This window comes from Ursus maritimus (genome assembly GCF_017311325.1).
Source record: "Ursus maritimus isolate PB19 chromosome X unlocalized genomic scaffold, ASM1731132v1 scaffold_X1, whole genome shotgun sequence".
In the NCBI taxonomy this organism is placed as follows: domain Eukaryota; kingdom Metazoa; phylum Chordata; class Mammalia; order Carnivora; family Ursidae; genus Ursus; species Ursus maritimus.
This window is the reverse complement of record NW_024423319.1, coordinates 79,529,914-79,542,833: the sequence shown is the minus strand read 5'-3', so window position 1 is coordinate 79,542,833 and position 12,920 is coordinate 79,529,914. Positions and strand designations below refer to the sequence as shown.

Genomic DNA, 12,920 nt, shown 5'->3' with positions numbered 1-12,920 from the left:
AAGGAAGGAAGGAAGGAAGGAAGGAAGGAAGGAAGGAAGGAAGAAAAAAAGAAAAAAACCACAAAGTCAAGAAAGAGAGGACGGCACTCAAACCACAAACAGAACACAACGACAACAGGGGGCAGCAGAGACAAAAGAGCCGGTCTGGGCCTCCTGTGTTCCAGGTGACTCCATGGGGACCTGAGCCACGGAGACACTGGGACACCACAGCAGGGAAGGGGGAAGGGAGCCCTCCTCACACCAGACGCCACACGGGTAGGGAAGAGGGGAGGGGAGGGGGGATGAAAGAGAAAGGGAAAAGCTGTATTGGGGGGGCTCCCCCTTATAGAAGACCCCTTATAAGAAGGGAGGAAGAGATGGAGAGAGAAGAGGCTCTGGATCCAAAGAGGGGGAAGAACCCAGGCCAGGTGGGTGGAGGAAACACTGTAGGGAAGAGAGGGAAAGGGACAGAGAGAAACCGAAAGAGACAAGGAAAGGGTGAGACAGAAAAGGAGAAAGACAGAGAAAGAGGAAGACAGAGAAAGGGCGAGACAAAAGACACAGAGAGAAGACAGGCAGAGGCAGAGAGCCCCAGAGCAAAGGAGAGGAGAGGCGAGGGCGGAGGAGAGCTGAGAAGGTCTCAGTGGTCTAGGTGACAGGATGGGACTGGCGCTGAGTGGGTGGGTGGGGCCCAGTGAGCCAGAGGACAGGGTCGTTCCCAGCAGGAGTCTTGGCTTCCAAGGCCAGTGCTGTGCCCCCAGCCCAGGGCAGAGCCCACACTCCACCCCCCCACCCCCCCCACCCCCCCGGCACTGTGCCCCCACCCCTAGTGCAGGGTCCAAAGGCCCCTGTGCCTCCTGCTTCCCACGATTAAAGTCCAGAGAATGGGCCGGGGGGCGGGGGGGGGGGAGGCAGTAGGGTAGTGAGGCTGAGGGCCTGGTTTATCCAGTGCAGGGTGGACGCTGAGAGTGGAGCTGGCCCTTTCAGGTCACCCAGCCCCTGTCCCCCACAAGCCCCTGAAGGCAGGTTGTGGTCAGGGCCTAGCTGTTCCAAAGCGCAAGAAAAGGCCAGGAAATGTGGCTGCAGGCCATTCCAGCTACCCAGTATCTCACTTGTGATTTTGAGGATGCCCAAATCTTAGATCCTTATAGAGATCTTAGAATCTGAGACTGTTCTTGTCAGAGACTCTGAAGTAATCATCATCATCAGAACAACTGTTTTTCAAGTGCCATCTATGTGCCAGTCATGAGCCCCAGTTCTTGACTCATTATCTCATTAAACCTGAGAGGTAGAGCCCCTTCAGCTGCTGGAATGTTCGTATCAGAGAATCTCAGCGGCTATGCGGAGCCCTGCAGTGCTGAGCCAGGCTAGCATGCCAAGGCAGCCACTCGTTACACCCCTCATAAGGCCCACAGACTGTGCTGCTCAGGGCTCCAGTGTCCTTACAACGCTGGGCACCCAGATGTCCATGCGCTCACCCACTCTCGCTAACTCCCTCCCCAAGCCAAAGGCCTCCAAGAGTCCAAGAGGGGAGCCAGGAACCAGGAAGCCAGGAGGCTGCTGAATCAGCAGCCCAAGGACCACGTCCAGGCCGGGGCAGGGAAGGAGGGGGTCAGGCTGCAAGGTGGAGGGGGCTAGTTTCCTACCTGCTACTCCTCCCGGGGGGCTCCATGGGTCCAGGCCCCCTGGCCGGGCGGTGCCTCCACTGTGTCACCACCCCCTCCTCCCCAGCCCTTCCCTAGAAGGAGGAACCAAGGAGGCGGGGCCAGGCCAGCCGGGCGGTAGGCCAGACTGCAACTGGAAACTTTGCTCCTTCCCCTGCTCCCCCAGGAGGGCTGGGAACTCCAAGTAAGAGGAAGCAGTTTTGAGAACTCACAGTGACTCCTCTGGGCCAAACCCAGGCTAGGCTCCCTATATACATCTTTGCTGGAATCTCCCCAAGCACCCTCTTAAGTATGTGTCACTAGCCCCACTCTCCTGAGGAAAAAACTGAACCAGAGATGTTAGGTAATTGGGCACAGGTACTACAGCTACTAAGTGGCAGAACCTCAAGATCAAGACCTGGTTTGGCCATTCCCCAGATGTGGAGTCTGTCCCCTCTGTCATATTGCTGCCTTGTGAATACAGAAATCTTTCCATAGAAGCTTTTCAACAAACATTCTCATCTTCTCCACAATTAAAGAGACTCTTGTTTTCTTGTTGTGCCCGGATGTTCCAGATCAAGTAATATTCAAATCAACCATTTGGGGAAATCAAGATGAGGCCCTGGCCAATATTCCTGACCGCTGCAATAAGCTCTCATTCTCTCCTGTGTTGTTTCCTGGACTGGCTAAGAGAAATGCTCCCTGAAGAGAAGAGCAAAAATCAGAAGAAACGCCGTTCTGGATCAAGAGGCTCTTCTCCCAAGGAAACTGCCCTGCCTGACTTGACAGATGGGGAAATTGAGGCCTAGAGAGAGGAAGAGTCTTGCTAATGTTCACACAGCCAGTCAGACTAGAATCCAGATGCCCTGACTCCCCACCTACCTATCACAATCATCTCTGTCTCTCTCTCTCCTCCATATGGGTGCAGCCGGAGAAAGGAGAGAATTTGGACATGTGAAGGATTGGGGAGGGGGGTTTCCTGAAGAGGCCCACAGCTCCAGCTCAGAGTGCTCCTGTCCTTTCATGGCCCCAGAGTCTAGGCCCCTGGCTGTTCTGAGCAGAAGGCGGCCCTGGGAGGGGCCAGGGGGGCAGTGATCTAGAAGGAATAGGAACTGACAGGCAACAGGCCAGCCTTCCTGTCTTCCTGCCTCCCTGCCGGGGCAGCTGGTTCCTCTCAAGAAAGCCAAAGCCGCTGAGAGAGAGAGGCCCTCCGGACCACCGCAAAGTTGGCATCTGTGGGCCGGTCGTGGCCTCCTCTCCCTCTTACCACCCTCTAAATCCCCTGTCCTCCAGGCGCGGCTCCAGCCTCAACCCCTGCTTTTTTCTCTCTCCTTCAGCAGCCCTTCTCACTCCTGCAGCAGCTGTGCCCTGTCCCCACACACCCCTGGCCCAGACCTTCCTCTTGGCCTGGTAGGAGCTGAGAGACAGAAATGCTAGTCCCGGCTTTATGGCTGAGGTTGTGTGACCCAGCGCAAGCTCCTTTCGCTCTGTGGTGAGGCAAAGAGCCTACACTGGGGTGCCTGGTAAGAGCGAGTGCAAGTCCCAGCTCTACCACTTCCTAGCTGGATAACCCCTCTGAGGCTCAGTTTCCTTATCTCTAAGAGACAAGTGGCAATTTCTACCTCGTGGGTTCTTGTGAGGATTCAGTGAAATGAATGTACATCTATGATGAAGAGTCAGCTTGAGCCTGAAAGAGTCTGACCCCTCTCCCAGTAAGACAGGGGAGACCCACGGGGAAGCCTATTTGTTTCAAGGAAGGGGAGAATTCTAGGAAAACATCTCTGAGCCACTCCTGGAATTCAGACATATCTGAGAATGTTGGGTAGACTCGTGTGATGACCCCGTGGCTGAAAGGAAGAAGAATTAAAGGTGAGGAGCTTGACCCCAGCCACAGGGCACTGGAGGGGCCTTCACTCCCTTATTTAACAGATCCTGTGGACCAGGCACTGGGCCTGATCTCATGGAGCTTGTATCCCAGAGAAGACAGACATTCACCAATGAATGGAATTAAGCTGGGCAAAAAGTGGTGGTAGCAGGGGAGAGTGTTCCAGGCTGAGGAAACAACTTGGACAAAAGACCTGAGGCGGTATTTCCAAGAACTGCGAGGAGGCCAACACAGCTGAGCGGAAAAAAACAAAGGGGAGAGAGGCAAGACTGGAGATCTAGGCAGGGGTCCAATCATGCAGAGCCACGGAGGCCACGGTAAAGTTTCAGTATTGATACTAAGAGCAGTTTGGCAGCCTGTGGTTCGTGGGCGCCCCCATTGTGGGGAGAGGGAGTATCTCTGAAGCCCTTGAAGTTGCATGGAAAATATTAATGAGTAACAGCATGTCTGGGGGGGAGAGAATAGCTTTCATCAGATCCTCACACGGGTTTATGATCCCCAAAGGGCAGGGAAGCACCTTATATGATTCCATTCACTAAGCGTCAACCATAAGCTAGAGGGAGGCACCCTGGGACCTTCTCTGAGCTGGCTGCTACCCCCCACCCTCCAACTAGTCTCAGCCTTCTCCCCCCCCATCTTCAACCAGTACTCCACCGAGACAGAAGCACTTACATTCTCAACCACACGGCTGTCCAAGCCTTCTCTTTGCCTCTGCTCAAAAAGCCATTCCCCACCCCCAACTCCCACTGCCCCCTCTCCACCTCGCTAGCTCCCCTTTGTTCTTCACAAGTCAGCTTAGAGGCTGTGCCCTCTGGGGACCCGCCCTGACCTCTCTCCCCTGTTTCCTTCCCACCTTGCGCTTGTCTCAGCATCGCCTGTTCACGTGCTGTTGCTCCTTCTGGGCCAGGAGCCCTGTGGAGACAGGGGCTGGGGCTTATTTATCGCCGTGTCCCCAGCACCCAGCACAGGGCTCCTAGTCACACGGGTCAGTAAGTGTGGTAGACAATCCACCCTGCGGCGGAGGTTGCAAGATGGGCTGGTAGACACTAGAGGGCACTGCAGCCACTGCAATCACGGCCTGATGCTGCCCAGGCGGCCCCAAGGCGGCCCCAGGACCAGGTGCGCAGGGAAGCAGAGAAACTCTGCTCCTGGGGCCTGCAGCTCCTCAGCTCTGGGCCTAATTGACCAGAGTCCCAGTTACAGCTTCCCAATTTACCTTCTGCTCCCGTTCCAGACCATTTCTCACGACAGCCCCATTCCTCTGCAGATACAGCTTTAGTTCTTCACAAATGCAGGCGCCAAACACGCCTCCCACAGTCGTGGCATAACATTTTCTGCTCTGCTCCGACTCTCCACTTCGCCTCGCCCCACCCTCACTGCTCACCTGGCCAATTCCTACTTGTCCTCCCAGTCTCAGCTTAGATGTCAGCTTAGAGAAGCCTCCCTGACCCTCAGGCTGGGTTGGGTACACTTCTGAGAGGTTCCCGCCCTGCACTTCCCCGGTAATTGTCTGTTTTCTTGTCTGTTTCCCTACTGGACAGTGAGTCTCCTCAGAGCAGGACTCTTATTCATCGTTGTATCAACTGCTTCTAATTTAGCGCAGTGCCTGGCACATTGGAGGTGCTCAATAAATCATCCTTGAGGGAATGAATGGATAGATGGATGAATGGATGGATGGATGGGTGGACAGGTGGGTGGGAGGGTGGGTGGATGGATGACTCTGGCAAGTCCCTTTACCTCCACAGGCTTCAGTTTCCCCACAGCGGTAAAGTACACATAATCACCTCTACTTGGCAGGGTGGCCGAGAGGCTTAAAGAGAATGTGTGCCAAATGCTCCCTGGCAGTACCTAATATGCAGCAGACATTTTGTGGATCAAAGCAATTATTAATATTTGGAAGAGTTAAAAAAAAAAAAGGAGGGGAGGGGAGAGAAGTTGAAGGAGACCCTGCCCGGAATCTGGGATGGCGTCTCCCACTCACATTTACCATTTACACGTGGAAGATGGCTTTAACGATCATGAGAAAACTATCATTCTTATTAAAAATAACAACAGCACCTTCTATGTGCCAGGCCAGAAACAGGAGGCCCTGGGGAGGCGGTGGGCAGCCTCCAAGTCTCAGCCAGAGGATGTGAGGCCAAGGCCGTGGGCATTGGCCCTGCGTCTGGAGAGCAGACATAATGGGCACAGCTGGTTCCAAACTCTTTACTCATAGGTGAAAACTTGTCTAAGAGGTCATTAATTCTCTCTGTAATTAATATAAAACTGCAGGGGTTTGTATTAATGGAAAAGTAAGCTCAAGCGTCAAGCTGATAATATTGATAATGTGTGCTTGTAATTATATACTGCAGATAACTATAAATTCAGTCACTGCACTAATAAAATGTGAAAATTCCCAAAGCAACCAAGAACTCAGTAGCAGCTGGTACCCTGATGAGCACTGACGCCAGTTGTTCCGAGGTTATGAAAATCACCACACACTGATAGCAACGGTAATATTCACTGTGCACTTAAAAGCTGTTCTGGCATTTAAAGGGGGGAATTATTTCGATAAAATGGGGTGTTTTAAGAAAAGAACACGGAAATTGAAAGCACAGTGAGAAAAGGTCAACTTGCATTAGAGTAGGAACGGAAGTCTTGATGGATGGGCAATCTTAGCACCGTGGGCTCTGAGCAGACTGTCCCACCCCAGGCACTGACCTCACTTACGCACCCAGAAAAACTGCTCACTGTGGAAGTATTTGACCTGTCTCCCCTCACCCACTTCTAACAGAACTGACTCCCCCCCACAGCTCCTTGTTGTTTTGTGTTACCACAGGCTGGACAGAAACACCGCAGTCATATGGAATGGACCCTTAAGCCAGAAGGTCACATAGCTTGTGAGCTGCCAGCCACAGCAAGTCGTGTGAAAGCAGAGGAGGCTAGTCCAGAGAGACAAGTCAGTGACTAAGAGATGACAGGGATCAAGCAAGCCATGAGCTACAGAGAGAACGAGACATGGGCCTGGGAGATGCAGAGAGAGAGAGGGAGAGAAATCTTGGTCCTTGACTTCTTGGTCTTGCTTCCAGTTGGTGTGAGGCCTGGCTATATATACTTCATTTCTCAGATTCTGTGAGATGGAGCCTCACAATAGTCCCCCCCCCCACTCTTTATTCTGGAGCGAGTTTGAGTGGGTTTCTGTTCCCTGCAACAAAATGTACCCAGACTAAGACAAGGGAAAATTGGGGATATAAGTGCAGGGCTTGCATAAGCAAGACCGCATAGGGAACATTATGCAGGGAGCGGGGAAGGCAATTATAAAGTGTTTGTGTTTGCTCACTCAAATGCTCCCTCATTTCCTGACACTTGCTACCACAGACACACGCTATAGCCACACACACACACACACACGATGACATTCAGTGGCATGCAGAAACAAGGGCAGCGATGACTAGATATGCTTTTGCGCAGACACCCAGACGCACAAGGACACGTGCCAGTGCCCCTGTGCTCTCCGCACCCACATGGACACGGAACCGGGTGGCACACCGGAGTGCACCGACACGCATGAACACAGTGGCACTGCCCGCGAGGCTCGGGGCAGGAGTCGAGGCTTGACTGGGCTCTGTGAAGCCTCCCTCCCCAGCTGCCAAGTGACTCATCCCCAGGGCTGCTAATTAAAGCCAGGACAGAGGGGACAGAGGCAAGGGGAGGGGAAGAGAGAGAAGGCAAGTTTATTTTGGTGCCAACCAGGCACGCAGCCAGCTTAGGGGTCACCCACTTCCTGGGGCTGGGCCAGGCAGAGGCAGGGGAACACAAACAGGAAAGGGAGGGAAGACCCTCTTACCCCTTCTTGTTCCTCATGAGCTTCCTGGAATGGCAACTCCTTTGGGAAAATTACCCAACTTCCCCCCATTCTCCTCTATCCCACTGACATCCCAGCTCTACCCACTCCAGACTCTTGTCCTTACAACTGGCTTCTCCTTTTCAGCACCCTCCCATATGGGCTTGCCAGAGCCAGCTCACTTGTGTCTCTACCCCACTTTTGTCCCTCCCAACCCCCAAAAGACCATCCACCACAGGTCTAGTACACAGGCAATGCTCTATGTGCTTCTGGAATTCCATTGGGTTGACTCCTGTACAGTGTGGTGACTCCAACTCTGATGGTCTGAATTCCTATCCTAGTTCTCCTGCGGGATAAATGATTTCAGCGAAGATTAGTCTCCTCACTGATAAAATGACGAGAATATACACCTGATAGCATTATTATGGAGATTAAATGAGAGAGTATAGGTAAAGTGGCCAGCAGGGTGCCTGGCACGTAATAGCTTTAGCTAATGTTCACTAAATGCTGCCGCTGCTAACACCCCACCTCAGGCCCGGGGTAGCAGCAATTACACAGAACCAAGTTCCAAGCCTGGTTCCACCACGCAGTCCCCGGGGAACCTCAAAGTCGCAAAAGCTCACAGAGCACTGCCTCATCCGAAAAATGGGGATTCGTGATGTGACACCAGAGATTTACTGTAAAGATTTGAGCCTGTCAAGCATCCCGTGTGGAGCCCAGCCCTTAGAAGCTGCCCGGTAAATGGAGCAGTGAATACTCAGGGCAGCAAGGAGAAGCTCAGACCTTTGGGGCCAGAGCATCCCAGGAGGGAGGAAGCAGGCAGGGTGGATCAGGGCAGCCAGGGAAGGCTTCCCAGAGTGAGCAGGACTGGAGTTGGGCCCCCAGAGCCAGAAAGGATTCAGCAGACACTAAGTGACAGGGTTCCAGGCACAGGACGTGATGGGAACAGAGAGCTGGGCAGGGCGGGCCACCAGGCTATGCCACCAAACAGGAGGCGGCTTGGGAGGGAAGACCTGGACACAGCTGGGTTGCCTCCCGGGACTGGTGGCGTCTGAGACATATGGCTGGGGGAGCCTCGGGAGGTCCGTGAGGTCTCAGCCACCCCAGACTGCCAGGAGGTCAAAACAAGGAAGAATCTTAGAGATGATCTAATCCAAACTCGGTCAGACAGATGGGGGCACTGAGGCCCGGAGTGGGAGGCCTCCTCTGGGAACTGAGCCAGCAGTGGCTCCTCCTCCCACTTCTCCTCCCCAATGCAGCGGCTCCCGTTGCCATGGGGACATCCCTGGCTCTGCGGGTGTCAGTGGCTCCCCCACCTCCTCCCTCCTTCCCTAGCAACAGGCCACCTCCTCGGCTCTCATCCTTGCGTGCCTGGCAACCCCAGCCTGGTCCCCAAGGCCCCCTCGTTTCAGCCTGACCCTCCCTACCACGGCGGTGCCTCTAAACCCCGGGCTCCCTCACCTTCTGGTGGCAGAGGTACGGCCCCTCCTACCTCTGGGGGCACATCTCCACATTCCTCAAGCTTGACTCTCCAGTAAAAGACAATGGATTGGGGTAGACGAGGGCAGAGGGCACGACACTGTATTGAGCACTATCATATGCTGAACACTGTTTTATTTCCATTTCTCTCATCTAACCCAGAGAAGTCAGAATTGTTGTCCCCATTTCACAGGTGAAGAAGCCAAGGATCAGAGAAGTTCAGTGACTTTGCAGAGAGCGCACAGCTAGGAAGCAGGCTCCCTGAGAGCTAGCTTTGTGAACTTCAGCCATCGCCCTCTGCGGACCTTGGTTTCAAGTGCCTGTAGCCTTGACAACTTCTCACAAATCCACAGGAAGTCCGGGCACCTTCCTCTGCCCACAGCCCTCACGCAACACCAGCTGTGCAGCTCTCATTAGACTCCCCACTTCCTCTGGCACCTCATACTTAGAAGCCCTCAGGCCTCGGTGGTTTTCGATCTACCGACCCTGCTCCCTCCTTGCTGCTCTGTTGCACAATAGCCAAGGCCTAGCCCCAATCCTTGGCGTTTCTTCTGCCCACCTAAACCTTTCCCTTTTACAGACACAGACACACGATGTTTATTAGATGAGGACACTGGGGCTCCAAGGGATGAACAGACTTGTCCAAAGTCACATAACTAGAAAGTGACCTAGCTATAAATGGAGCCCCTCTGTCCGGATCCAGTCACTCCCCTTGCTACCCTGCAGAGCCCAGTCTCTCTCCTCCAGCCTTCCCTGGTCCCACTGATGACAGAAGGTATCTGACCCAGGCCCAGTCCGTGTTCTGAACTTTAACATTAGCTCTTTTCCTGCCCAGATCTGTTTCAGCCCAATCCCCTGCGCCTGCTCTGATCCTGCCCTCACTTCGGAAGCAAGCTGGTTCCACTTCCAGCGATGTGAACCACCCCCACGGCCACGCAGAGTCTGCATGTCAGTCCTCCACAGCTGGGGTCAGAGTCTGCCTTCTCCAGGAAGCTCTCCCTGATCCCTAACTGAAGTGAGCACAACATCTATGTGGGGTCCTGGGAGCGTCCTCACACGGTCCCCCCCCAGCCCTGGTTCCAAGTTCCAGGGTCTTCCCACCACGTTTGCCTGATCTTGCCCCACAGGTGCTATGTTTTAGGACCCTTCCACAGCCCAAGTGTGACCCTTGCTTCTCAACTGCTGAGTCCTCAAGGCCCCCGTAGCCTCCTGGACTATGGGCCCAAGACGGATGTCGCGCAGCACGTCTTAGTAAACCAAATGCTGGCTTTGGAACCAGACAGCACAGGGTATGTATGAGTCAGAGTGGTGCCACCCTGACCTCTTGCTCTTCTTTTCTCGGGCAAGGCGCTGACCCTCTGGGGCACCTCATTTTCCTCATCTGTAAATCAGGGATCCCAATCCATGTCTAACAGGGCTGTTGGGAGCATTAAATAAGATCATGTTCAGAGTTCTTAATATGTGAGAAGCAAATGATAACCGCTATTATTACTAATATTAGGATGATGATGAGGAGGATTATTATTATCTGCAAGGCTGTCAAGAGCTCCCGCAGTGGCAGCGTGGGCAGGGCTCTGGGCTTGGTGCCAGGCAGACCTGGGTTTGAATCCCGGCCCAGCCATCTATTCGTTGCGTGGCTGTAGGCAAAACCCATAACCAGCCCAAGCTTCAGTTTCTTCAACTGTAAAACAGTGATAAGGCCAGCCCAGGTTCCACCTACAGTGTCACTGGGGGGATCAAACAAAAGAAAGTCCCTGACAACTTTTGTTAAGTTGTAAAGTCCCAATGCATGTCATCATGACTTATGATTATGATCATTAGTAAACACCGGGAGCTATGGGTCCCAGGAACTTCCCTGCTGGGGAGAGCTGGGAGCTAGAGATGCCTTTGATCAGGTTCCTTGACGAGTAGCAGAGCTATCAGTGCTCAGAGCCATGCTCGGTTGCTTTTCTCCAAACCCGCAGTGGGACAGCGGGATCCGTGTCCTTTGCTAAACTAGTGCCTTCTTAAACGCTAGGACAGGCTGTGCCCGAGCCGTACTCCTTGGCTGCCTGCTGGGACTAATTGCATCTTGTCGTGTACTCTTTGCCTGGACGCTGGGCCTGACTGCCTCCATCACAGTCTCCTGCCTTCCCGCTTGCCACAGCCCCTACCTTGGCCCTAGGCATCAGCGTGCTTGTCCCACGGCCCCTGCCTGGGACGCCAGGACGCCGTGTGTCTCATGACGCACTGCACTCTCGGCTGTATGCTGCAATCCTCAGCCCCCCTCCCACATCTGCTACCTGAATGGCAGGACCTGGGCTGCTGTATATGGTCAGGCAAGCTGTGCCCTGTGCAAGGGTTCACAGCCAAGAGGCCACAAATGGGGGCTGACATGCAAACTGAGCTCTGCTCCCTGAGCCGGGAACCCCGGTGAGAGGCTGCAGTAGCCCTGTAGAAAGGAAACATTCCTCCCACCGAGCCACTCAGTGGATTCCACCCTTCATGAAGGCACTGTGTGTGCTAGTTAGGCACTGTGTAGCCCTGGCTGGGACTCAGTGTATCCATCCCATGCTTCGGTTACCTGGGCCCCCCTCATCTCAGAGGCCAACCACATCGCCCCTGGCCTCAATGCTAAGACTGAATGGGCCCCAGCCTGAGTCCCCCATCATTCCCATATAGACCCTAGCCTTGATACTTGTGTCTTTGCCAAGCCTCTGATGGGTTAAGGCCCGGGAAATGTACAAATAGCCCTTGTCTTTATCCCAGTTTTACTCTCACCTCCCCAAGTGGCAGACTGATCACACCGTGACAACTTACTGAAGCTTGTAAACCCTTTTTAAGCAAGCATGTAAATACAAAATGTGCCCTTTTCACCATAATGCATGTTTCTAATGTGTAGAATGTGTCACATCGAAAGTCCACCCTTATGCCACTACTCAGGGCCAGCGCAGTTCGGGGTGGAGCACCAACACTGGACCAGGGAAGCCCCACTTCTTTCATAGAAGGTGGAGAAGGTCCCAGGTCCAGAGCCGGCCTCTCTGCAGGTTGGCTTTCCCGTCTGGGCAGCAGCCATGAGTCCCTCTGGGGTTTAGCCCAGCCCAGAGGAGCTAGGGTCAGAAAGACTGAGGAACAGTTTTCAACCCCCTTCCCGCACCTGCCACACTCACCCCAGTCCTCCCACTCTGCTCCATACCCACTCCTAATACCAACAGGACAAAACCCCTGGGCTTGACCCCCGCCCCTGCCCATGGATCCCTTAGTAACCAACCAGAGGGCCCAACCCCAGTCCCTGTCCCATCTCCCAACTGCTACTAGAGAAAGGGGGTACTGACCTGACTGTCCTGGAATTCTCACCATCAGATCTGAAAGGGAAACAGAAAAAAAAAAAAAAAACCCAACGATCAGCAATATGCTCCGTATGCTTCTTCTCCCAGGCCCTATGCAATGGCCTTGCGGCCCAACACATGTCACAAATGTGAGGGGTAGGGTATTTCATGCAGAGAAGAGCCAGTGCGAAGGCTGGGAGATGGTGAAGGGCCTGGCTGGGTTGTTGGGACAGGGAGGGAGACAGTGTGGCTGGGGTGGACCGAGCAAGGGGAGGAGTGGTAGGTGGTGAGGTCAGAGAGGTGCCAGGAACCAACCATGTGGGGCCTGGTGGGTCAGAGGGAGAAGTGAGGCCCAAATGCAAGTGGCTGAGAGGCAGCCTGCAGCTGTGGGCCAGGGCACAGCTCAAGCTTTAAACACAGAGAGACCTAACCTTGGATATTGGTTCTGCTACGTACCAGCCCTGTGACCCAGGCAAGCCACTTCCCTTCTCAAGACCTGAGCCTCAGTCTCCCCATTTGGAACACAAGGCCAATCCTGGCAGGGCTGTTGGGATGATTAAGCCCTTTGGAACCCAGCAGACAAATGCCAGGTATTATTAACAACATAGAAAAAGCTTTGCCAATTGCCTGGTCCAACCTGCTTATTTTCTAGATGAAGAGAAAGAGGCTGAGGGGTAAGTGAGTCAGCTGCTGGGCTCCTTTCTACTACATTGGTCTGCCTTCTTCATTGTGAGGCCCCCTCAGAGGTGAAGGAAGGGCGAGAGAAGAGAATGGAGTGGAGGACAGCTTTGAAGGAACTGAAG

The 12,920-nt window shown here is 53.9% G+C and overlaps 1 protein-coding gene across 2 annotated transcripts in view; it reads right to left on the bottom strand.

Annotated features, from left to right (window-relative positions):
- IQSEC2 (IQ motif and Sec7 domain ArfGEF 2) overlaps positions 1 to 12,920 on the bottom strand; it is an 81,811-nt gene that overhangs the window by 45,106 nt on the left and 23,785 nt on the right. The window contains exon 2 of one of the 2 annotated variants that reach the window (XM_040631359.1): positions 12,124 to 12,153. The exons of the other annotated variant lie outside the window; for it this stretch is intronic. Coding sequence (XP_040487293.1) covers positions 12,124 to 12,153 — 30 coding nt within the window. The remainder of the gene's footprint in view (positions 1 to 12,123; positions 12,154 to 12,920) is intronic. 2 annotated transcript variants of the gene reach the window in all.